Genomic DNA, 24,197 nt, shown 5'->3' with positions numbered 1-24,197 from the left:
TTTCCGTTTTATTAACCATTCCCTTCCTAATAATTCCTAACATTGTTTGCTTTTTTGACTGCTGCAGCACACTGAGCTGACGATTTTAAAGTATTATCCACTATTATGCCTAGATCTTTTTCCTGGTTGGTAGCTCCTAATAAGGAACCTAACATCGTGTAACTATAGCAAGGGTTATTTTTCCCTATATGCAACACCTTGCACTTGTCCACATTCAATTTCATCTGCCATTTGGATGCCCAATCTTCCAGTCTTGCAAGGTTCTCCTGTAATGTATCAAAATCCACTTGTGATTTAACTACTCTGAATAATTTTGTATCATCCGCAAATTTGATAACCTCACTCGTCTTATTCCTTTCCTGATCATTTATATATATATATTGAAACGCACCGGTCCAAGTACAGATCCCTGAGGCACTCCACTGTTTACCCTTTTCCACTGAGAAAATTGACCATTTAATCCTACTCTCTGTTTCCTATCTTTTAACCAGTTTGTAATCCACGAAAGGACATTGCCTCCTATCCCATGACTTTTTAGTTTTCTTAGAAGCCTCTCATGAGGGACTTTGTCAAACGCCTTCTGAAAATCCAAATACTCTACATCTTCCGGTTCACTTTTATCCACGTTTATTAACCCTGTCAAAAAAAATGAAGCAGATTTGTTAGGCAAGACTTCCCTTGGGTAAATCCATGTTGACGGCGTTCCATTAAACCATGTCTTTCTATATACTCTACAATTTTGATCTTGAGAATAGTTTCCACTATTTTTCCCAGCATTGATGTCAGGCTCACTGGTCTATATAGTTACCAGGATCATCCCTGGAGCCTTTTTTAAATATTGGGGTTACATTGGCCACCCTCCAGTCTTCGGGTACAATGGATGATTTTAATGATAGGTTACAAATTTTAACTAATAGATCAGAAATTTCATTTTTTAGTTCCTTCAGTACCCTAGGATGCATACCATCCGGTCCAGGTGATTTGCTACTCTTTAGTTTTTCAATCTGGCCTACTACATCTTCCAGGTTCACAGTGATTTCGTTCAGTTCGTCTGACTCATCACCCCTGAAAACCATCTCCGGAACTGGTATCTCCCCAACATCCTCATTAGTAAACATGGAAGCAAAGAATTTGTTTACTCTCTTTAGTTTGGTCCTCTTTGTGCCTTTTTAATCTCAGATAGATATCTATCCAAGGCAATCTTAAAATTTATTTTCTTATTTTGAGTGGATTTCTGCTTCTACCATTTAGTTAAAGTGTCTGACTTGCCTCTTTAAAATTCTAAGACCAGGATAAAACCAGGATTGAAATGTTTCTGGTCTACAGTGTTTAACTTTGAGCGGTGATATTTGTTAAAGACTGTGGATAACATAATATTGCATAAATCTACCTCCGCGACTAATGATAAGTCAACAGAACCAGGAAATTGGGAAATGGTTTTGGTCAAAGTTTCTAAAATAATTTGAGCACGATTCCTAAGACAGTGCTTTCTCTGACCTATTAATCAATGATGTAAGCTTATTGAGGGTAAATTTAATCAAATAATGATCAGTCCACAAAAAAGCAGAGGTAACAGACACAGAGTCAGGGTTAATCAAGGATCGTTCAGATACACAAATCAAGTCCAATATATAACCTGCTCTGTGAGTTGGCATTTTGACCAACTGAGACAAGACAAAGCTCTGCCATCATGGTTAGAAAGCTAATGGCAGCTGCCCTAGTTGGCTTCTCTTCATGTGTATTAAAATCACCTAACATTATCAGGTCATCGGCTGTTATGGCATAACTGGTCATTAATTCCTTGGCCTCCACCAGTGGTCTATAAATCAGAAGAAAATGCTCTAGTTTTCTCTTATGTCATACAATTTTCAATTGCTTTTTCTCAGAGACATAGCTAAAGGAGAGGTAAATCCTATGTCTTCACCAAGCATGTCCCCCAGGCTACTCATTTTTCTATGCATGTAGGGAGTTGCATTCAATCCATCATCAATCCATTAAAATTAAGGAAGTTAACTGGGTAATCTCTCACTGCTTGAAGCACTGTTCCTACAAGTAGATTTATTGAATGATACTAAATTGCTGAATCTTCAGCATGTATAGATCTAGTATTTAAAAGGATCTTCTGCCTGGGCACCTATTACTGGGCCTGACCTGGGTGCGTAAGTGAAATAATTATCACTTTTTAGGAAAATAACCTCTCTGATTAAACTCATGAACAGAAAAAGATCCCCATATCACCCTTTCCTCATATTAAAAGAGATTCTGTTCCCTATTTCCATATTAACTCCCTAAGGGCCTGATTTTCAAAAGCATTTACACACTTAAATTGGGTTTTACAAATGTAAATGCACTTTACCCATGTAATGGGCTTTTGAAAATTGCTACAGTATATGCCATTGAATTGTCCATAGGATTTACCCACATAAGTGCACTTAACACAGGTAAATGACTTGAAAATTGCTACAATGTTACATTTACACGTGCAACTCCTTTTGAAAATTACCTAAGTCTACTAAAAAACCCTATTCATAGATTTGCCACCATAAATATATAAACAAGCGAAGTCAAGTCTTGTTCATTAAAGAGCCTGGGCTCCTTTGAGGGCTCACTAAGGGGTGGATCCTCCAAAGGCTTCATCACCTTAGTCAGCGAACCCGCTGCCCTGGTCTGGGCTGGCTTTTGGCTCTCCAGCTCAGAAGTGCTATCACAGTGAACAGGACTAAGACACCCAGATCCCAAGGTCTACAAGGATACAGGCTGAAGGGTCTGCAGAAGAACCCTGCTTATCAGGCAGTGCTGGTAAGAGTCCCAAAGTTTAATCCTTACAGTCACAGGCAATGCAGATTGCTAAGCAAGCAACCCACAGCTTAGCTCAGTGGAGAATTTGAGTGATAACAGCTTGTAACTGGCTTTTGAGCCCCCAGCAGCCCCATGTCAGGCTAGGTGGAAGGAGCCATTTGCTTCCTGCCAGCTCCCTAAAGAAAGTGAAACGCAAAGGTAAACAAAACTGTACAGCAATAATAGGCTCCCAAGGTTATGTAGGAGGGATTTAAACTGATCAATTTGCTGGTTGGACTAAATTTGTAACTCTGGCCTCTTTTTTTTTTACCAAGGGAACAGTAAGTGTAGGTCAAATTCCACCATGATGGTCTGACCAGGAGTTGTATCGTCTACACATTTTCATGGATAGTTCTTGTGGGGATATTGCAGAAATCATACATGTGGCCTGTCATGTGAGCTGGTCTATCAGTTAGTTGGGTTAATCCAAGGGAATCCATACAGTTTATGGAGAACAACTTCGGTTACCACATGGATGTTGAAATCACTTGAGATGAGGGTCCAGGAGGATTCAAAGAAACTCTGAGATGACCATCAGAAGATCCTGCAAAGCATCATCTGTGCCTGATGGGGGACAACAGGAAAATCTCCCATTTTGGATGGGTATTGGCTGCAACAGCAAAGATTCTATTCCTTGCAGAATTTTATCACATTTTTCATTGATATTTAAGGAGTACTGCCACGATTATTTGAAGGGTGGTACAGCAAATAATATTGTCACGGTTTCGCTAACTATACAGTCTCCCCATGCCAAGGTTCAGCTGCACAACCTTCCTTCCACCAGGAGTCCCTCAAGCTCACAGCTCTGCCAGTTACCTCCTCACTGGTCACACCACGCATCAGCCCTGCTTAACCCAGCCTACTCAATGCCTCAGTGCCTCTTCATTAGGTCACCTCAGCTCTCTGACCTGGCCACTCTTACTTTGTTATCCTGTCTTACAGCCTACCTGGACCTCCTGACTTGCCTTGTGGCCTATCTGGGCCTCTTTACCTTACAGCCTTCTCTGCCAGCTTTCTACCCTGTTGGGTCTTCCTGTTTATTGTTACCTGTTTTGCCTAATCCAGTCCTTGTCCAGTCCTGTCTTGCACCCTCTAGCCCAGTTCTTTGTTTGCCAGACCTTGCCCTTGTCCCTGGTTCAGCCCTGCCTATCCTCAGTACCTTGTACCAGCTCTCTGTCAGTCCCTGGTTCCTTCCCTAGTCTGTACTCAGCCAGTACTTGTATCCACAGTCTGTACCTGCACCATGAGGTTCTGCCGGAGACAAGTCCTACCAGCCCCCAGAACCCAAGGGCTCAACCTGCAGGGGAAGGGGTTAGTCTAGCCCTGCAGTCCTTCTCCAGGGGTGCTCCCTAACCCTGACAGAATGAAGAGGCCAAGGCCGGAATATCTTTTCATTGTTATGTTGGTCCTGCCTGCTAAACTTAGAATCCTTCACGCTATCTAGAATGCATGCATGTCATTTCTTTAATTTTCAATTGTGGGAGTGTTCAAAGTGTTAGTCTATAAACCCTATGGCTGCAGCTACTGGGCTGCACCTCAGCCAGATACAAACTACAGCTCCCCCTTCCTGACGATATGACTGCACTGCAGACACCAGCTTATTGGGAGGACAAATGCCCAGCCAAAAACATTCTCTATTTCCAGACTATATAGGATGTGGTTCCCTTAATCCCACCTGGTAGAAATGTAAATGCCTCTAACAGAACCTGTCCAATTTGCTCTGCAACCAAACCAGCTCCCTTGAAAGCCATGGCTAATGCAGCCACAATGTGCTTTAAACAGATTTAAACTCTGTACCTGTAAGGGCAAATCCTGCTCCAGCTGTAGCACAGAAAGCTATTCCCGATATAGCTCTGTACTAGGTTTGCCCTTGTTGTCAGACTTTGAACTCTCCAACCTTTCCTGAATGTGTTCATTTTCATGTGCTTAACCCTGCCAAGTGGAGGTGGAAAAAAGGTTTATATGCAAACCCTCACTGCATTGAGACCTGTTCTAATTGTGGGGTTTTAAAAATGCCTTCCCAGCTACCAACACCAGGGATATGCAATTGCTCTTCCCGAATTAGGCAATGCCAACGATATTGCCTAATTTGAAATGGTTCTGGAGAACCGAAAAACGATTTAATTTTTTTCCGAAATTTCAGAAAAAGTTAATTTCCGAGTTAGCACGCCCTAACCTGAAAATCGAGGCCCTTAAAAAAAAAATAAAAATAAAAACAAACAAACCCTGAACCACAGGAAAAATGAAATTCCCGCGGGGGGGGGGGGGGGGGGCACAAAATGAAGCCTAGTCTTGGTTCTTTTCCCCGTATCTTTCTTGGTTGGCTTTGTGTTGCTTTTTTGCAGATTTGTATAGCTTGGTTTTAATCGTTTCCCTTTATTTTGTTATTTGCATTAATACCATTGTAGCTCAATTTTATAGTTTTTTTTATTGTATTCTGCCATTAAGTTTTTCTTGGATGAGACTATAAATTCCATTTAAATAAATAACATTTAGTTTTTATTTAAAATATTTCCCACTCTAGCCACCATTCTAGGCAGGTTGCAGTATAACATTCATATAAAACCCAAATATGGCAACACTGACAAGTCACCTGACAGACAACATAGCCTATCCAGCAGAAAAATGCACAATTCAGCAACTCACAACCACCAAATTAAACCGAGACACAATGCAATCTAATGGTAATACAGGTTTACAGCGGGCCTTGCTCAGAAAAAGGTCAATTGCAGTTAAGGTTTTCCAAAGGCCTGGGTAAATAGCAGTGGGGTAGATCTTAAAAGCCCTGCGCTGGCAGCCTATTTTGCATAGGCTGCCGGCGCGCACAAAGCCCCAGGATGCGCCTAAGTCCCAGGGCTTCGTAAAAAGGGGTGGGAGGGGGCGGTCCAGGAAGGCGGTCCTGAGTCCCCCGGGTGCGGCCTGTGCCGGGGGATGCTGAGGCGGCGCGCGCAAGTTACGCCTGCCTCAAGCAGGCGTAACTTGCACAACAAAGGTAGGGGGGATTTAGGTAGGGCTAGGGGGTGGGGGTAGATAGGGGAAGGGAGGGAAAGGTGGGAGGACACTGAAGTAAAGTTCCCTCTGAGGCCGCTCCGATTTCGGAGCGGCCTCAGAGGGAACGGAGGCAGGCAGCGCGGCTCGGCACGCACAGGCTGCCGATTTTGCGCAGCCTTGCGCGCGCCGACCCCGGATTTTATAAGATACGCGCAGCTACACGCGTATCTTATAAAATCCGGCTTACTTTTTAAAGATCTACCTCAGCGCTTTCAGCTTTTGCCTGAGAGTCCCTTTACGCAGAGAGTCTACCCTATGGTCATCAGGTAAAGCATTCCAGATTGTTGGACCAGCCACAGCACATCCCCTCTCTCTTTTCACAAAAGCCGAACCTGCAAAAGTTCTGGTCGGAACATTGCAGCAGATGAGGCAGAAAATAAATCTTTAAAGCAGAAGAAATGCAATGTGGTCTTTTAGCATTTAGAGCGCTATGAATTAAGACTAAGATCTTAAACTTAATGCACCATATAACTGGTAGCCAATGCAGAGAAGACAATATAGGAGCGACTGCAAGACATTCAGAGTGGAAGCTGATAGACAGATACAAACAACACTGCGATAGTCCAACCCAGTGATTATTGTTGCTTACAAAAGAAAAAAAAAAACAACAACTTTGAAACTTTTCTTGAAGATTTTCAATCTCTAACAACTGTAATTTGTAAAATGAGCTTTTCACTGACGCTTTCTCTTGTGGTTGAAGAGACTGAAAAATGGAACATAATGCCCAGATTTCATTTTCTTTGGCAGTGTAAGATAATACCTGAATTTAAAAAAAAAAAAAAGCAGCAAATAAATTACAAAACAGAAAAAAGTGGCTCTAAAATGATAAATAAATTGAAAAAGTATCATGAACACAAAGTCAGTGCCATCACGTTTGTTTTAATTATATACCCAAAAGGAAGTTAGAGAGCAAAGCTTCACAGATGTCATCTCTATGAAATTATTTCTTATTCTCTAATTCATGAAAAATGTACATGTATGTGAAATAAAATTATGCTTCCCAAATGACTCAAAATGTGGTTGTGTATAGAAGAAAACTCAAAACAACTATAGTCAAACAAAAAATCCTTGCAAAAGATAAACAGCAATAAATAATCCTCTGATCTGCTTCTTAAAAATCAAAATAATCCAGAATTTTTGTGTTTCTCATGGGTGAGAAAACTCCACAAAACAGGCCTGGTGACGGAAAAGGCTTTGTCAGCTATCCTACAACAGATTTGCAAAAAGACAGAACTGCAAGAAGCATTTTCCCAGATGAATTGTAAGTTTCTTGGAGCTTTTATTAGACAAGTATCTCCAAAAACAGAATGAACAAATAAATGAACACAATGGATGGTTGATAACAGATGGGAGCAAAATCTCTTTTGGGTACAGAGGACCATACCTTAATACGTATGGCCTTGTGAACCCAATGTCAAGATCTTAAACTGAACGTGGGTGCCAAGAGGTAACCGGTGTCAATTCTGGATTGATTTCTCAGGTCTTTGAGGCTGAATTTTGATTTTCTTCTTTTCTCATCTGTAGGACTGTCCTGCTGTAGTTGGTTTTAGGAAGAATGTAGTTTACTTTTTATTTTTTAATAATTTGATTGTTATTCCCACAGGAATTCTTAACTTCATTAGAATCTTCAGGCCTAATCCAGTTAATCAGTGAACCAACCCATAAGGCAGGTTACTACTCGCACAATGCAACTATAAAAATTTGACAGCCCACAGGAGAATTATACAGATCTTCCAAATCTCCTGGACTGCCCACCATCTAGTACTTTTTGATAAACACCCAACCCTAGTAGAGAAACAATCATGAAATGACAACTAAATGTGTCTGCCCAACAGCTCACCTTGACTCAAAATCTTCCTGCTCTCCTCGCAATATACAAACAAGAACATTCCATCTACAACTACCCTTGATGTCAAGTGATGTACCAAATTCAGAAAGATTGCACCATGGAACACCATCACAAAACAAAACTCCAAATCAACCTCATGGGTCGTACAGTTGCTGATGGATATAAAAAGAATAGGAAGAAAAAACGAACAGAAACTGAAATCTCAGTCTGGCAGGAACGAATGCAAGAGACATCAGACAGCTTACTGCAAGGCAGTTACAGTTGCCAAAAGAACTTACTACAGCAGACAACCAACCAAGCAGAAAACTCACTGAACACTATCCAGACCTTTGAACTCTTGGACTCCTCCAACCCTGTAACTGATTACCAAACAATAAAAGCCCACTATGATGAGCTAGCTGCATTTTTTTTTATTTTAATAGATAAGACTGCGGATGTCTGGACTGAAATGGAAAAAGTACCATTGATAGAACCTGAACCAAGCTCTTCACAAGAAAATCTGACCATATCACCACTTTCCCAGACCACCTTTTGCCCACTATTCAGCAGATGACATCAATTCCCTGCTCACCGCATTCAGACAGACTACCTGCTCAGAAGACCCCTGTGCCTCCTGGCTAACAGAGCACTAATTATTGCTCCACATCCTAGCAGAAGCCCACCTCCAACTGCCCCTAAAAAAAAAGCAATTATAAGACTCATGCTGAAGACAAGCCTGGTCACAAATGATCTGAACTACCACCAACCTGGCTCAAATATTCTTTGAGAAGTAAAATCACTGAAAAAGCGGTACTACTCCAATTAACCAATCATATGCTCACTTCACATGCCCTAGATCCATACATCAGGTTGTAGACTCCATTACAGCAACAAAACCATACTATTAAACCTGGCTGATGAACTCCAAACTCTGTCTGGACCAGGCAAACTCAGCCTTCTTCATATTCTAAACCAGCATTCACCAGGTTCTCATCTTTTCTCCAAGACCGCACGCAAACTATCTTCATCAGAGCAGCTTTCTCCAAACTCCACTTACTTACTGGTGGAGTGCAAAGCTCCTCCATCTCACCCGCTCTCTTCAATATCTACTTAGCCCCCTTAGGCAAACTAATCAGAAACAAACAGTCACATCACCCATTTTTGCTATGCTGATAACATCCAACTACTAATCCTAATTGGCATAAATCAGAATCAAATCACTTCAACCAAACTGTATAGAAAACTGCAAACTGGCTATATAAGAACGAACTCAAGCAAAATGCCAAGAGAGAGATGTTATGGATTGGGGAAAAAGGACCCCATTCATCCTCTCCCAAAAATGAGCAATTCTCACTCTCGGCTCTCAGGTTTAGGAGCCCAGATTTCATTCTAGACTCCAAACTGACCACCAAGGTCCAGGGCCCATATGGCAACCAAAGCAGCTTTATTTATTTATTTTGAACTTTTATATACCGGTGTTCGTGTAAAAAATACAAAAATCACACCGGTTTACAATGAAACTGATTGTCGCATGAGAGCATTACATAGAACAGAGATTACAAAAAACTGAGGTACAGGAGACTAAATATTAGTATTTAAATACAACCTGATATATATACATTAATTCGTTAACTACATAAAACATAACAACTAAGTATCAGTGGGAGAATAAGAGCAGGTGTGTAAAATAAAGATATAAGGAACAGAACATTGCACATTAAACTGAAGTCCAGATCGGACTGAGATGATTATACTTGTGGAAAAATACTTACGGGATAAGCTCAGAGAAATTTCCATTCTGGGTTGGATCAAGGGTGAGATGAAGAAAGAGGGAAGTAATTAAGGGCATAGACCTGTCTTTCGTGACACGAGCGAGTGTCATATTTAAGTAAATGCTTGGCTGAAAAGCCACGTTTTGAGTTTTGTTTTTTTAAATGTCAATGGGCATGGTTCTTGGCGGAGGTCGTTCCATTGTGGGGGACCTGCTGTTGATAAGGCAGGTTTCCTTAGCGAATTTTAAGCTGGAGGGGCGTACAAGGTGCCTTTATATGCTCTTCTAACAGGTCTGGAGGATGTGTAGGGACGGAGTTGTATGCTTAGATCCGGGGGGGGGGGGGGGAGAGATTGTGCATAGTTTTGTGAATTATCGTGAGGGCTTTGTAGAGGATTCTGAATTTGATGGGCAGCCAATGGAGGTTCTGAAGGATGGGAGTGATGAGTTCTCTATTGTTGGTGTTAGTTAGGATCCTAGCAGCAGAGTTCGTAACTTATTTGGGCCACAGTTGTTTCATGCTTGGACTACTGCACTACTATATATAGAAACCCCCACATCCAAAACTGTCACCCTCAACTTAAAATACTGCTGCCCGCATGATAATCAATGCATATACATTTGACCAAATTCTCTCACAGTCCTGAAAAGCTAATACTGGCTGCCTACACTTAACACACCAACTTCAAGATCCTGATCCTGGCCTACAAATCCCTCATAGATCTGATCCCTACCTACTTCTGCAGCTCCTACACTCCCTAAAAACCATTCCACTATGCTGTATCAAGCCTACCTCATGACACCATCCCCAAGAACTAAGCGCCTCACAGCAATCAAGAAAAGAAGCTGCACAGCTCTGCACTGACCCATCTGGAACTTCCCACCTCCCTACATCAGGTCTTCCCCAGATCTCTTCACATTTCGGAAAATAGTGAAAACCTGGCTGTTCAAAGCAGCATTTGGCAATAGCCAATCCCAAACTCGTTACAACCACAAACAGAACTAACATGTTATATTAAGTCTACTGAAAATCCTCTTTGACCCTCACTCCAGTTAGCTATCTACTCATTGGGATGAATGTGTGCTTCAGCCCTTCCCCCAACTCTACCAAATGTGACAAAATACCCATTCTTGAGCACGGTTGCGTGAAAGCCCAATGCGCTGCTGACACTGCCTTGGTTTACTGTATCCAAACTTTGGATTCTCATTGTAACTGTATCCGATTATTGATTTGTTGTAGCTCACTTTGAAGTCTTTGTGGAAAAGCATGCCCGTAATATGGGTAGCCAGGACAGGTGCTTCTGCCCACGCCCGACCCTTTACAACCAATAAATACACATAACACGTTGGGATCAACAGGCCGCAGCTTTTATTCACAAACATCCCGGAGCCCGAGCCAGCTCACTGTAACAATCAATTCCCCCTTCCCCGCCCATCAGCCAAGGACCAGCAAGACGGGCAATCAGAGGCTATCCCAGCCTGTATTGCAGTCACATCACGAACATGCCCCCCGCGACTCCCGCCGCTGAGCAAGGGACCGACCACGTCGACCACCGCCCAAGCAAGGAGTCGCACCAACAACTGCACCCAGTTGTTCAGTTAGGAACCACTGAGCTGACACCTGTCAAGTCAGACACTTTAACAATGGCATACTCCCCCAATCGGCTCGGGCTACCTGCTCAAACCCCCCCCCAGCTGCAAAGCCAAACCGTAACAGAAACCAAAACATAGGGCCGGGCGGGCATCGACGTCCAGGCGCACGGCAGATAAGCAGCAAATGCCTGCCGAATAACAGAATCCGCCCACAACTCCTCCCACTCCTGACTGCCCCGGCTACAGGGGAACCAATCGGCTCCTTAGGAATCCCGAGGTTTGAAAATAAACCTCCTCACACCCCCCCTCCCTTGCCTACACTCCTGCAGCACGAGCCCAGATACAGGCAACCGCAGCTTCCCCCAACTGTAACACCCCGGCTTTGTCAGGGAAAGGCCTGGCACCATATTACGTTGGCCAGTCGGGTACAAGACCCACCTGACCTTGCAAAACACATGTATGATTCATATGGACAGGATGCCAGATAAAATGGAACATACACCTCTTAAATAAATAAAGTATATGCAAAACAAAATTATACTAATGAAAATGTTCAAACCATACACAATTAAAACACAGTCCATTCAATGTCAACATTCATTTTAAATGGCTGTACTGCATTAAGTTTATAAATGTGAAAACGATTGCCACCCCACAATGTATTCAATACTCTACCAATGGCGCATCCAGCTTTTAAAATTTTTGATACACCTACGGTGTTCGCACATACAGGTCCTCAATGGATGTGTTTTTTTCCCATATACAAAAGAGAACAAGCATACTTGAGCAAGTAGATGACATATGAGGAATTCCAATGTGTCAACGGATGCAATTTAATATGTTTAGTTAATAAGTGCACTAGCTGACCACTCAGATTGGGCACATACTGAATTATCGCACAGGGATAATGACCTTTAAGAGTATTATTAGTCTGACTTTTCATCTGCACAGAAGGTAAGATTACATGAACAGCACTATCACAGATATTACAGCCCTGTGTAAAGCAAAACATAAATCACGTAGCACATGCCAACATCTTTGAAAGATTTCTTTTTTTTCCACCAAAGCAGTGAAAACAAAGGCTGCAAATGAGGCAAATCTGCAGATTCCTTTGGCTTACACACTAACACTAAATTTCTATTAGAAAAATCAAGCTCTTTTAAGAAGGATGTTTGAGGGTACAAAATGTGCGGACGCTTCTTTCTTAAATTTAACTAGATCTGAAAGATTAGCTTTGGGCACTTCAAAAATAAGGCCAGCTTTATATAGTGATTAGTATGTTGCTGAAATTAAAAGGAAATTTTTCCATGCATGCAGATTTTCTCTTTCTGGATATTACTATTTCTAAATTCACAATTGTATTTATTTAATCATTTTTCCCTTTTTTGAAAAACCACTGATAACACTTTTTTTTAAAGTTTGACAGCGGTCATCCTAGGGCTTTAAAGGAGAATTTACCTATTGATCAGTTTTTATGGGTGTCGCCTTTGTTTTACTAATGAAGAATTTAAGACAAGATCAACAGATGAACCATTACTTTTAAGAACAAAAATATTCTTTTTGCAAAGCAAAAGGAAAATCAATAGTACCAGGAGATAACCATGTGGATTTTGGAAAAAAAACTATAGAATCAATGTCACTTGAAGGATGTGTTGAACAAACATAAAACCATTTCATGCATAATGTCCGTGTGAATTAAAAAATTGATATTTGTTTTAAACTGATCAAAAGAAACAGTAGGGATAAGAGGCATGCCCTTGTCCAATATTCATCGCATCATCAGCGAGTACTTCAGGAGACAAATTAATCACCAGGATAATAAATCCAGGTTCTGTAGCAAATAAAGAGCAAGTCGGAATCAGGCTATTTCTTAAATGAACAATATTTTAATGTTACCTTAAAAAAAAAAAAAAGGTTGCAGCAACGGAATTATGAGAAATAGCTCGTCTGTGCCTTCTCCCTCATCTACTTAATCAGCACTTAAGTGACAGTGGCAGAGAAGAATGTAGTCAACTCTTCAAGAGGATGCGAGTGTGTAAATACAGTACATTTACTCTTCAGAAGACCTTCACGTACCTAGATAGTATAAATAATGCACACAAGGCAAACCGTTATTGCTGGATCGGAAGTTTGAAGAACGTGGTAGACCCAGGCGTCTCGCTATATGGAAGCGTTTTATTTCTTTGATTTGATTTCCTGTTTATCCTGTCAAGGCTGAAGGTGGGTTACAAACATACAAATAGGGATCCCACCACGGAAAGAGCGAGGACTGAGCAGTCTCCCAAAGGTGGCAGAAAATAAGGTAAATGAATTAGAGGAAGAGATGGACAGGGACTCCTGACAGATGGGGGGAAGTCGGGGTAAAGCCAGACACAGAGTATGGGCTGTGGAATTGCTGACCAGATAGGCCTAGATGTCTTTATCTGCTGTTTAGATTTTGTTTTTTGGGTGGGTTTTTTTTTGACTGTATGAGGAAGTTGGTGCTCTTCCTGCTTTCAGCTGCTGCTGTTCGTTGACGAGCAATACAAAACGTCACCAGAATCCCTCACGGAGACTGCTGGGTGCGTCCCTAACAGCTTCTAGGGTTGGGGTCCTGTCCCACAGGGACACAAGGTCTCTGAGTGGACCACCTTCTTGCTCTGTGTATTATGCACCTGAAGGGAAATCTGTGGTAGCCAAGCCTTGTGTGGCATTATCAGGGAGCAGAGTCTTAATCACAAACTTTCTGGCCCTCTTAGCCTTGCAGTTTGTGTACTGGCTATGTTGTTTGTTCTTGTTTTTACAAGAACTAAGGTACAAGACCCACACCATGTGTTCTGAAAAGTCAGGGGTGGCTCTTGAACCTCAGTTTGAGACGCACTGATATTAAGCCACATATTGTGCATGTGAGGGAATGAAATAACTGAATCCCAAAATAAGCAGCTCCGTCCTTATTTCAAAAGCATTAGCCAGTAGCCGATTCCTTGGGGCAGAAATCGGTTGGCACAGGCTGGCTCGTTTCAGGACAGAGGTGCTTTCAATTCAAGAGAACAGCAAGCACGCTGCAAAAGTAATAAGATTGCTCTGTAAGATTTTCCAGGCCCAAGGTCTTTTAAAGTTGTATCATGAATGTACGTCAGAGCTGCAACTGGCGTGTACTGCTCTAAAGCAAATCGTTTTTAACAAACAGCTTGACATCCCGATACACAATTTAGGTACTCGGTCCTCGTGCATGTCCATCTTGGACATCATTACTTGTGCTACTGCAATCTAGGGTCCCATGGGGGGGGGGGGAAGAAAACTATCAAGGTGACGAATTTTGACTCAATCTCCACTTGGCAGTTTGTAAATACGAGGAAGATTACACTGTAATCCCCTCCGTCTTTCTAGGCATTGCACAGACTTTATGTTTGCCTTGTGGCATGGTACGGATTTGACCAAAAAAAAAACAAAAACACCCCCCCCCCATGAACTACTTCTGATCACGTCCATAGCAGAAACAAAAAAAATGCAACAATCACTAAAATCATCAACCAGAAGGAGCTTCCTCCGGCCCCGAGACCCTATCAGGATACCCTCCACCCCCACCCGAGACCCAGACGTGCCAACTCCCTCTTCCGATACCTGAATACAAGCTGACAGCTCCTCCTCCTCCTCCACGGCAGCACAAAGCAAGTTACATTTAGGTGCAAGAGGCATTTTCTCTGTCGCTAATTTTGTACGCGAGATAATGGGGAGTGAAGTGACTTGCACCGAGGTTATGAGGAGCATCAGTGGGATTTGAACCTTCCCTGGTTCTCAGCCTGCGGATCTAACCCCTAGTAACAGTAACACAGCAATGAATGCAGAAATGGTTCGTCCCGGCCGGGGCTCTTGGTAGTGACTGCCACATTGTGCAGGTTACTGCCACGCGCTGTTAAGCGGAATAGCTACTGTACTGTGTAGGTTACGCCCCATGCAGACGTGTTGACTACTTTTCTTTTTCTTCCTCCTCCTTCAGCGACTCTCCTCCGAAATTCCTCTTTGTAATGAACTCAAGAAGAGCTCCCTGCTGCCACTCTTCTGTGGGCAGAGCCTCTTCGGAGTTTGAACTTCTCCCGAGTCATGTCCACTCCTCCACAGATTTTGGGCAACTCCCAAAAGAGCAGGAAACCCAGGACAGGTTTCCTCTCAAAAGGCATCTTTCCAAGAGCCTAGCTTAGAGCCCCTCATTCCTGCTCCAAGCCCTTTCTACCTCTCGTAGAGGCCCAGACGCACCGACCTTCAGAAGAGGGAGCCAGACACCTCTGGACTCCTTCAATTTAAATCGCTCACCTAAACTTTAGACGCTTCCCGATGGAAGACCTCTAACCCTCCTCTCTGACCTCACTGCTGTGTGCCGGCAGGGACACATTAATCACTAGCGAGGGGCATTTTTAGGACCCACTTCAAAAGACAAAACATTTTGGGAAATATAAAAAAAAAAAAAAGTCCATCAATACAACACAATACATTCATTACCAAAACACAGAAAAAAAAAAAAAAGACAGTGGGCTAAACCGCTAGCCAGTCAGACGCATTTTTCCATTCCCTCTGGCAAAAGCTTAGATTGCAGCTTGTTTGACCATACAAGGCACTGTCTGTAATGCCGAGTACATGGATAGTGCTGTATTACCAGCTACTGATACCCTGAGGTGAGATTTCACTTCTGTAGCCCTGTCATCTTTTTTGGTACAGCAAACGTCTTTCACACTGTGCAAAGGAGAAAAGAAAGTGAGGTAGGAATGTGAACACTGGGTGAAGCTTTGTGGTTAGTGTGGAATTTCCAGCAAGCGCCAAATACATTAGGTTTGCCGCTGCTTAAGAGTATGCGCCAGACAGCCAATAGATTAAATCTTGAGTGTTTATGTTGTGACTTATCCTTAAAGGCTGGAAGGGATATCACCTGATTCAGGTGAAAGAGACAAGGAGGAGGGGGACTGGTTGAATGGCGACAGAATCTAATGTAACATCCAGGTGACGTCCCTGCAAGACAGAGTTTGTATCTCCAGGAGACATCTAGCCAAAAAAAAACAAAAAACCAGCCACTAGAAAGACCATCTTTAAGAGAGATCTCTTAGATATACTAGTCTTATTTGTTCAAAAAGGGGACCCTCTTAGGACCCCCAAGAACCAGATTAAGGTCCCATTGCAGGGCCACTGGCCTAACAAGGAGTCTAATACACACTTAGCCCCTCTAACAAAAATGGCCACTGTCTGAATATGTGGCCATCTGCATCTCTTAATTGTCCCTCAAACTAGATACAGCTGTTACCTCCACCTTCAGGGAGCCAAGAAATAACCCTCTTTCTATACCTTTCTGGATTAAATCTAAAACGCACACAATCTCTGCTTTCCCAAGGCGATCTTGAAAATGCAACAGAAATTCTTAAACAGGTGCCAGATGCAGATAGAGGTTAGGGAAGTAGATGGGTTTTGTGTTTTTAGCATGGTCATAAAGACCAAAGGGGGAGGAGCCCTTTCAAGGGCCAGGCCATAAGATGAAATGGACGCAGAGACTACCGACAACAGCAACACCACCTCCCTCTCCCCCTTTATAGCTGGACGTCAAAGAAAGAAAAGTGCCCCCTCCATCTGTGGAGGGAAAATCTCTTAAGTAAGGACTGGTAGAGCAGGAAGATAAGGACGTGACCTTTATTTACATGCACTACTTAAATCGTGGCATGGTGCACGTATTAATATATCTAGTTAGGTCAGAAAGCCACAAATTGTGTTTAAATGGTCATGAATCCGAAAGTCTAAATTTTCCTAGAAGAAAAAATGGGAGGTATCCACAGTCTGACCTCACTGTCAAAGCAGACTTCACTATTTAACAAACTGAAATACCAGAGGATCCTTTCAGCAAGAAGGATCTGTGCTTTAAAATACCTTCCCCTAACTTTACAGTGATGTCACCCCGTCAAAGCCTTCCCGCCCCTGCTCCTTGGGGTGAACTTGAGCTGAAGAGGTTCTGGGAGGGGCTTTTCTTTCAGAGCGCTCCCCACGAAGAGTCTGCCCCATCCCAGTTCAAAGCAGACGGTCATCATCTCTAGTCCCGTGCAAGAGAAGAATCAGAGGGGCGTTCCTACCGGCACCGTCCCTTAAATCTAAAAGCCTCCAAGAATCCTTACCTCCGAGGAGGTACTAATTCAGGCGTTCGTAAGAGGTTTGAAGAGAAGCACAAGCAGCACTTTTCCCACTAAGAGAAGGGAGCAGTGCAGCATGGAAAATTATGCCGACGGAACAACTTCTACCAATACACTACAGATTGTCAATAACCAGGATATTGCTTATTTTCAGAGTGCTTTTCAACATTCCTTCTCTTTATACCCTTTAAGAAATGCCAGTAAAAATCTGGCTGCCAAGACATGCAAGTCAGAGATAGCTAAAGGGCCATCTGACAGTAAAGCACACTGCGATCCAGTGGAAGCCAAATATCAGATAAGCCAATTTAGCATCGAGGCAGGCTTTCAGCTTTCTCTGTACAAGAAGCCACAGCAGGGCGTGTGAACATGGTCCCAGTGACTGCAACCACCTAAGTGTTCGTGTCGGACACCACTAGCCAGGCTTCTGAAAGCACCAGTAAGGCTTAAGATGTCATATACCTGTGTGACTGCAGTTACATGGCTTCAGACTATCTCCTCTACTGACCGCTGAGAAAGTGGGTTTCTCAAAGTTGACTAATTGTAGCCATTTGTCCAATTAGCTATTTTAGAAGCAGGCTTAATTTTGTGTGCTTAGCCTTGAGGAGTGGACTTGGCCACCAGGGCTCCCAGGTCACATAAGAAATTGCCATGCTGGGTCAGACCAAGGGTCCATCAAGCCCAGCATCCTGTTTCCAACAGTGGCCAATCCTGGTTACAAGTTCCCCAAAACTAAGTATATCCCATGCTACCGATGCCAGTAATAGCAGTGGCTATTTAAGTCAAGATGCCGCTATTTCTGTTAAGATCAGGGCATTCGCTAGCTGTCTGTGTAGGTGGCAGAGAGCTATAAATGATGATGCCACTTATGTTTTCAGCCTATAAAGCTACACATGGTGGTGCTAACTAACACATTTACAGCCTATATTCAGTGATCTAAGGTGCCTTCATACACATCCCCCAAGCAGCTCGATGCCAAAACCTTTCCTTAACGGGGTAGGAAACCCAACCAGAATTTAATTACCCTACTTCCCAATTCATGTCACAGCGCTGGTTTATAGAGCATTTACCAATAACCTGGATTCCTGAAGAAGAGTTTATGCCTTTCATGTGTGTTTAGTTTTAAAGCAAATGGAGAAGTAAGAAAAGCAGGCTCGATCAGCCGTTTCCGACAAGCCAGGTGCTCCGGGAGAACGACTTCTTCTCTACTGATCCCGCACGTCCCCTCTTTGGGGAAATGGAGTTGGGCAGGGATTCTGTCGGATTAGTTTTAGTATTTTATAAATTGAATGCATTAGGGACGACGTTGCCTTTGCATTTCTTACTGTTTTATATGTGCGCTGATATTACTTCTTGACTCTTTGTAAGATGCTGTGTGGGCTGTCCTTTGGTGGAATGGAAAAGGTGGATATGAGAGCATCACAAAAATACATCACCAGTGTCTGATGTTTGATAAGTGTTCTGCTGACCTCGTGCGACTGGCCCTGCCATGCTTTAAGAACAGAGCATAAGAAATTGCCATGCCGGGTCAGTACAAGGGTCCATCAAGCCCAGCATCCTGTTTCCAACAGAGGCCAATCCAGGCCACAAGAACTGGAAATTACCCAATGGCCTGCAACAAACATACTTTCTGGAACAATCTGTGCGTCAACTGTGATCCACACAAATCCGCCATCTCTTGGTGAGGGGGGGGCGTCTAATACTTTTGTAAGGCACTGTATGTGCTAGTTCCTAATAAGACTCTCTCTCCCTCCTCATTACCACCTTAATTTTAATAGCACTTCTCCAACTCCCCCTCCTCACTATCCATCAATCATAGCCCTTCCGGGTCCTCCCATCTGCTAGCCTTGGATTTCTCCCTCCTCCTTCCCAATCCCCTCATCTCTCCTCCTCTCACACCTTCCTACCCTCGCCATCTGCCTTTGAAGGACAGGGCCGGGCCTGCAACCTGCTAGACAATACGAGAGCTGCCACAAAGAGTTCAAGAGACCGACCAGCAGCACAGAAACGCAGAGACAGCGCATGCTCTCGGTCCCCACTCCTTCTCCTCCATAAGGATAGAGCGCACATACCTTCACTACATCCTTGGGCTGCCAGTCACGGGCTCTGGACCTGTACACGTCTCCTCCTTAAGAGGAAGCAGCCCAGGAATAAGCGCCAAAACGAAATACCTACACGCACCAGCAGCTTCCTCCATCTAAACCAACATCTCTGCTGCTTCTTCTCTTCACCTCTTTGCAGGGGTGAGCAAACTGGGTCCCCTGAAATGGGGATACATTGGCTGCCCAGTCAAGGAAGGAAAAAAAAAATGGCAATGCTGGTGAGTCTTGGTGCCATGGGGGCACGGCAAGCTCAGGAGGGAAGGCGCTGCCAGAATGAGGCAACGCTGCCAGCATTGCGTCTTTCAGTGGGCTGTGGAGAGGGGGGAGCAGCCACCCTCAGGCCTCCTGCTGCTGCCGGGTCCTTACTTAGGGAGAGAGATCAGAGCTGATGCCGGCTGGGGGAATGAGGAGGTGAGGAAGGGAGAATAAAAGGCAAAAGTTTAAAAAACAAAAATTTAGCAAACTAAGAAAAATAAAAAAAAAAAAAAAGAGAGAAGAGGAAAATCAGTGATGAGAGTTAAAAAAAAAAAAAAAAAAAAGCAAAATGTGCATTTGGCAGAGTGGAATGGAGTTTCTCAGCTTCTAACACATTTTGACTGGCACCTAAGTTTTTAAAAACAATTTTCCAGCCTTTACCTTTGAGGTATGGGGTTTGTCTGTCTGGTGAGCTTTGGTAATCCATCCTGGGGGTCCCCCAACCATGTGTATGAATGGAACGGCTCAAAAACGTTTGCTCCCCCCTGCTTTAATGAAAGCCGGCTTTTTAAAAAGGCTCTGTCCGACTGATTGTAGAACCCCCCATCACATCGGAATGTCAGGCAGCACAGACGGACAGACATATCAAGCAGGAGATACGGACTGTTTATTATGGGATCACTGATTTTATGTTTAGGTATGTCAAACAACCATGCATGTTTTTACTGGAACTTGCCTCTCCCCTAGATGCTGCTGATCTTGCTTTTATCTGGTCTGAACTGTCTTGGCCTGGTTTTTAATCGCTTGTATTGGATTCAACTTGTAAAGCAATCCAATATATAAAGCCTTACTTGCATCCAATCGCAATCTGCATCGAAGTGGCTGCCCAGCCATGAAATGCAGGAGAAAGATCCAAAGTTAAATAAACTGGAATCGAGTGATTAGAGGGCAGAGACAGGTGATCCAGACTCAAGAAGGTACATAGCAAAAAAAGCTGAGATCTGATTAGCAAAGCCCCTTAATACAAAAGGACTAAAAAGAATATAAGGACTTATCCGATAAATTATAAAAGTTACAATCAAAGCTCAGTAGCATCCACAACCTCCTTCCTTGTATGATTCTCATGCACCAGACCTTTCAATCCCACTTTAAAACAAATGCTGCTCTTTCTATAAATGGGGAAAATCAAATAATCCTAAGTGAAAAACAGCAATTGAAAAAAAGATGAACCTTGGAGTCACCTGCACCCATTACAGCCCCCCAGTAAAACCCTTCAGGAGGGCAGAAAGAAAGTGAAACAGGACATCTGCTTTCTGGGAGCTCACAGCAGGCACAGGTTACTGCTTCTTCCTGTCTACCACCCATGTAAAAAAAACCAAGGGATCTTCACCAACGCATTCAGAATGCAAGAAAGAGACCCAAAAAAAAAAAAAACATGCAACCAAGAGACTATCAAACAGGCCATGAAACTCATAATATTTTACACTGTATATATTTTATATACTTGTATATAATTAACTTCTTCTATCTCTCTTATTTCTCCACCCCAGTTCAATAGCCCTTGTTAATTGTAACTGCATCGCTTCATCACATTTATGTTCATTGTTGTATTCATTGCACCCCTGTTTTTATGTAAACCGACATGATGTGAACGCTTCATGAATGCCGGTATAAAAAAAACCTTAAATAAATAAATAAATAAAATAATAATGAAAATCCAGGACTTACTGGATTCCTGACTGGTTGTAGTAATTACTACTGGACATACGCAGTGCTGCACAGACACACGAGACGTCGCTACTCTGGGCAGCTTACAATCTTTTCAAAGACAAACATGCAAGAATCTACCGCAGTGCTTCTCAACCCAATCCTCAGGGTATTACCTAGCCAGTCAGGTTTTCAGGATATCCACAAGGAAGTCACATACCATGGAAGCAGTGCATGCAAATCTCTCATATGCTTATTTCATTGTGAATATCCTGAAAACCTAGAAACAATGGCAGAAAAGGACCAAATGATCCAGCCAGTCTGCCCAGCAAGCTTAGGCCAGTATCTGCTGCACTGTGCAGGTCACCCCGTTGAGAAGCACCGGTCTACTGGAAACGTATTTATCGCAGAGAAGTGTTTAGGATGCAATCTGCTTTGAAATGCCAGAAAAGCAGAATATAAATCAAATAAGTTAATTAAAAGAATACAAGAATTCTATTTATTTGATTTATATTCTGCCTTTCAGGCACTTCAAAGCAGATTACATTCAGGAACTGAGTTAAGCATATAATTTTGTATTATATATAAGGCCATTAGAGCTTTATTCTTTAATAAACCTAATTATGGGACTTAAAGGGGCTACTATTCAAAGCTAAAGATCTATGTAAGTTAGCTGGATAAGACTTTTCCATCCCAGTTACATGGCTAAACTGCTGAAAAGTGTTCAACAGGCATGGGCATTGTTTAAAAATACAATCCTAGAGGCGCAGTCCATACGCGTCAACTGGGAAATCAGCAGGTCCCTTCCCCTGGTATTCCCACTCATGTCAGACTCCCTGGTTTTCTCAGGCGGGTAGCAATAAATAAATAGTGCGTTGTCTTACCAATTTCAGCAGGAAGCTGTTTGATTTTGTTCTCCCGAATACTGAGCATGGTGAGCTTGGACAAGTTCTTGATTTCCTTCTCGACAGCCGTTATGCGGTTAAAGCGTAGATAGAGGGTGGTGAGAGACGCGAGCCTGTACACCACCGAAGGGATCTCTCGAAGCTTGTTGTGCCGCAGGTCGAGCATGCGCAGTTTCTTCAAGCCGTCGAGAGAGTCCGGTAAACTGGTGAGCGAGTTCTCGCTCAGGGCCAGCGTCATCAAGCTCAGCAGACATCCCACCTCCGCAGGCAGGGACTGCAGCTTGTTGCTGTACAAATAAAGTTCGGCTAACTGGGTCAGTTCTTTGACGGAGGCCGGAAGCACGTGCAGGGACCTCTTGGACAAGTCCAGGCGCGTGGAATTCTCTTCTCGACATTTATTCAGCTCCTTGACCACCTCGGCATTGCTGGATTTTTTGCGGGCCCCCGGGGCGGGGTTAGGACGTTTTATTGTGTTATCCACTGAGAAGGCCACCCCTGGCTGGGCGGCGCTGGCCTCTTTCTTGCCCTCTTTGGCATCCTTGCCTTTGCCCTTGGGCTCCTTTTCTTTGCCGTCTTTCCCAAGTCCTCCCGAGGCCTTGGCCTCCTTCTCCCTCTCCTTCACGGACGGGCCCTTTAAGTCCTTCTCTTTCCCTACACTACCACTCATGGCGACTTCTGCCTTTGAGAGCACCTCATGAACTCTTTTTCTCTTCCCGACAAACCCCCCCCAAAATTTAAGGTTCACAGTGTAGACCATAAATCTCAAACCCTGGGGCTGGAAAGAGCAGCGCGCGTGGAGGGACGTCCGTCTGCTACATACTGGGTCTGAAGGCAGGAGAGATCCAGTCCAGAGAGGGCAACATCCATCAGTCAGAGGGTTTGCAATCAATTTTCTGTTACAAAAGAGAAAAAGCAGATGTGAGAAGTTGTGTACAAGAACTCTGCAGCACCAACACTGGGATTAGAGAAAAAGCAAACATGGACATCAATTCACTTTTCATACCCAACATGCTGATCGGGTCACTTCATCTCTCTGTGCTCACATTTAGTTTATAATATTTTAAGACGGCAATATTATAACCACATGAATTATCCTGTCAGGTAATGTTAAATGTAATCTTATCTCATCTCAAGTCCTTACACATGGGATTCCCCCCTCCATAGCTGCCAGAGTCAGAAGACATGCCTTTTTCCCATGCCATACCACGTGGAGCTATAAAAGGGAGGCATGGGCCTCAACCGTTGCCAGTAACCTATCAAAGCAAAGTGGCCGATACCCTACCCTTAATGCAGAATGATCAGCCATAAACATCAATTACAAAATAAAGGAGCAGGAGGGAGAGAGGAAGAATGAAAAAAAGAGAAAGAGGTCACATAACCTTTCCTAGGCACTCAGTTAGGCTATATTCCCTTTCCTTTTTTGTTTTAAGAAAAGGATATATAGAACTATATTTTCTACAGGGTGATGTGGGTTGAAGAGGAGAACGAGGTAGACAAGATAGCTGAAATCTGTGCTAGCTTTGTTTTGGCAGCATGGTACTCCTGGACAGGTTTTCCACTAGTCTAGCAGGACTCAAAGAAAGGAAATCATCAAGTATGATTAAATTTAAATGTCACCTTCCTTATCTTCCTGCTAGGCCAGTTGTTACACACAGGAAATACCTAAGGTAACTTCGGACAGAAGAAAGACAATGCTGCTCCAAGCACACCCTCTCTAAATGCTGTGTCCACCTTAGCTTATACATCCAGTCTGTAATATTTAGTAAAGGAATGCAAGGATGACCATGTGACTTCCCTACAAATGTCTTCTGGGGCTACCAGTCTCTCTGCCCAGTATGCCACCTGTGCCCTGGTGGAATGCACATGCAGGATGGCCAGTGCCTGTTTACCCTGGAGTAGGTAGGCTAAAGAAATTGCCTCCTTAACCCATCTGGCTATTGTAGCCTTGGAGACTGCTTCTCCCTTCAACGGGCCTCCATGGAAAACAAACAAACAATCTATCATCAGTTTTCCTGAAGGGGATCGTAACCTTTAGATATCTTAAGAGTGTTTTTGAAGGGGTTAAGA

The 24,197-nt window shown here is 43.3% G+C and overlaps 1 protein-coding gene across 3 annotated transcripts in view; it reads right to left on the bottom strand.

Annotated features, from left to right (window-relative positions):
- The window catches only part of LOC115095977 (leucine-rich repeat protein SHOC-2-like), a 101,774-nt gene that overhangs the window by 59,779 nt on the left and 17,798 nt on the right, over positions 1 to 24,197 (bottom strand). For all 3 annotated transcript variants that reach the window (XM_029610370.1, XM_029610368.1, XM_029610369.1), the window contains exon 2: positions 22,110 to 23,023. In XM_029610370.1, coding sequence (XP_029466230.1) covers positions 22,110 to 22,887 — 778 coding nt within the window. In that variant the 5' untranslated portion in view covers positions 22,888 to 23,023. The remainder of the gene's footprint in view (positions 1 to 22,109; positions 23,024 to 24,197) is intronic.

This window comes from Rhinatrema bivittatum, chromosome 7 (genome assembly GCF_901001135.1).
Source record: "Rhinatrema bivittatum chromosome 7, aRhiBiv1.1, whole genome shotgun sequence".
NCBI classification, from domain to species: Eukaryota; Metazoa; Chordata; class Amphibia; order Gymnophiona; family Rhinatrematidae; genus Rhinatrema; species Rhinatrema bivittatum.
This window is presented reverse-complemented; position numbering and strand designations above follow the sequence as displayed.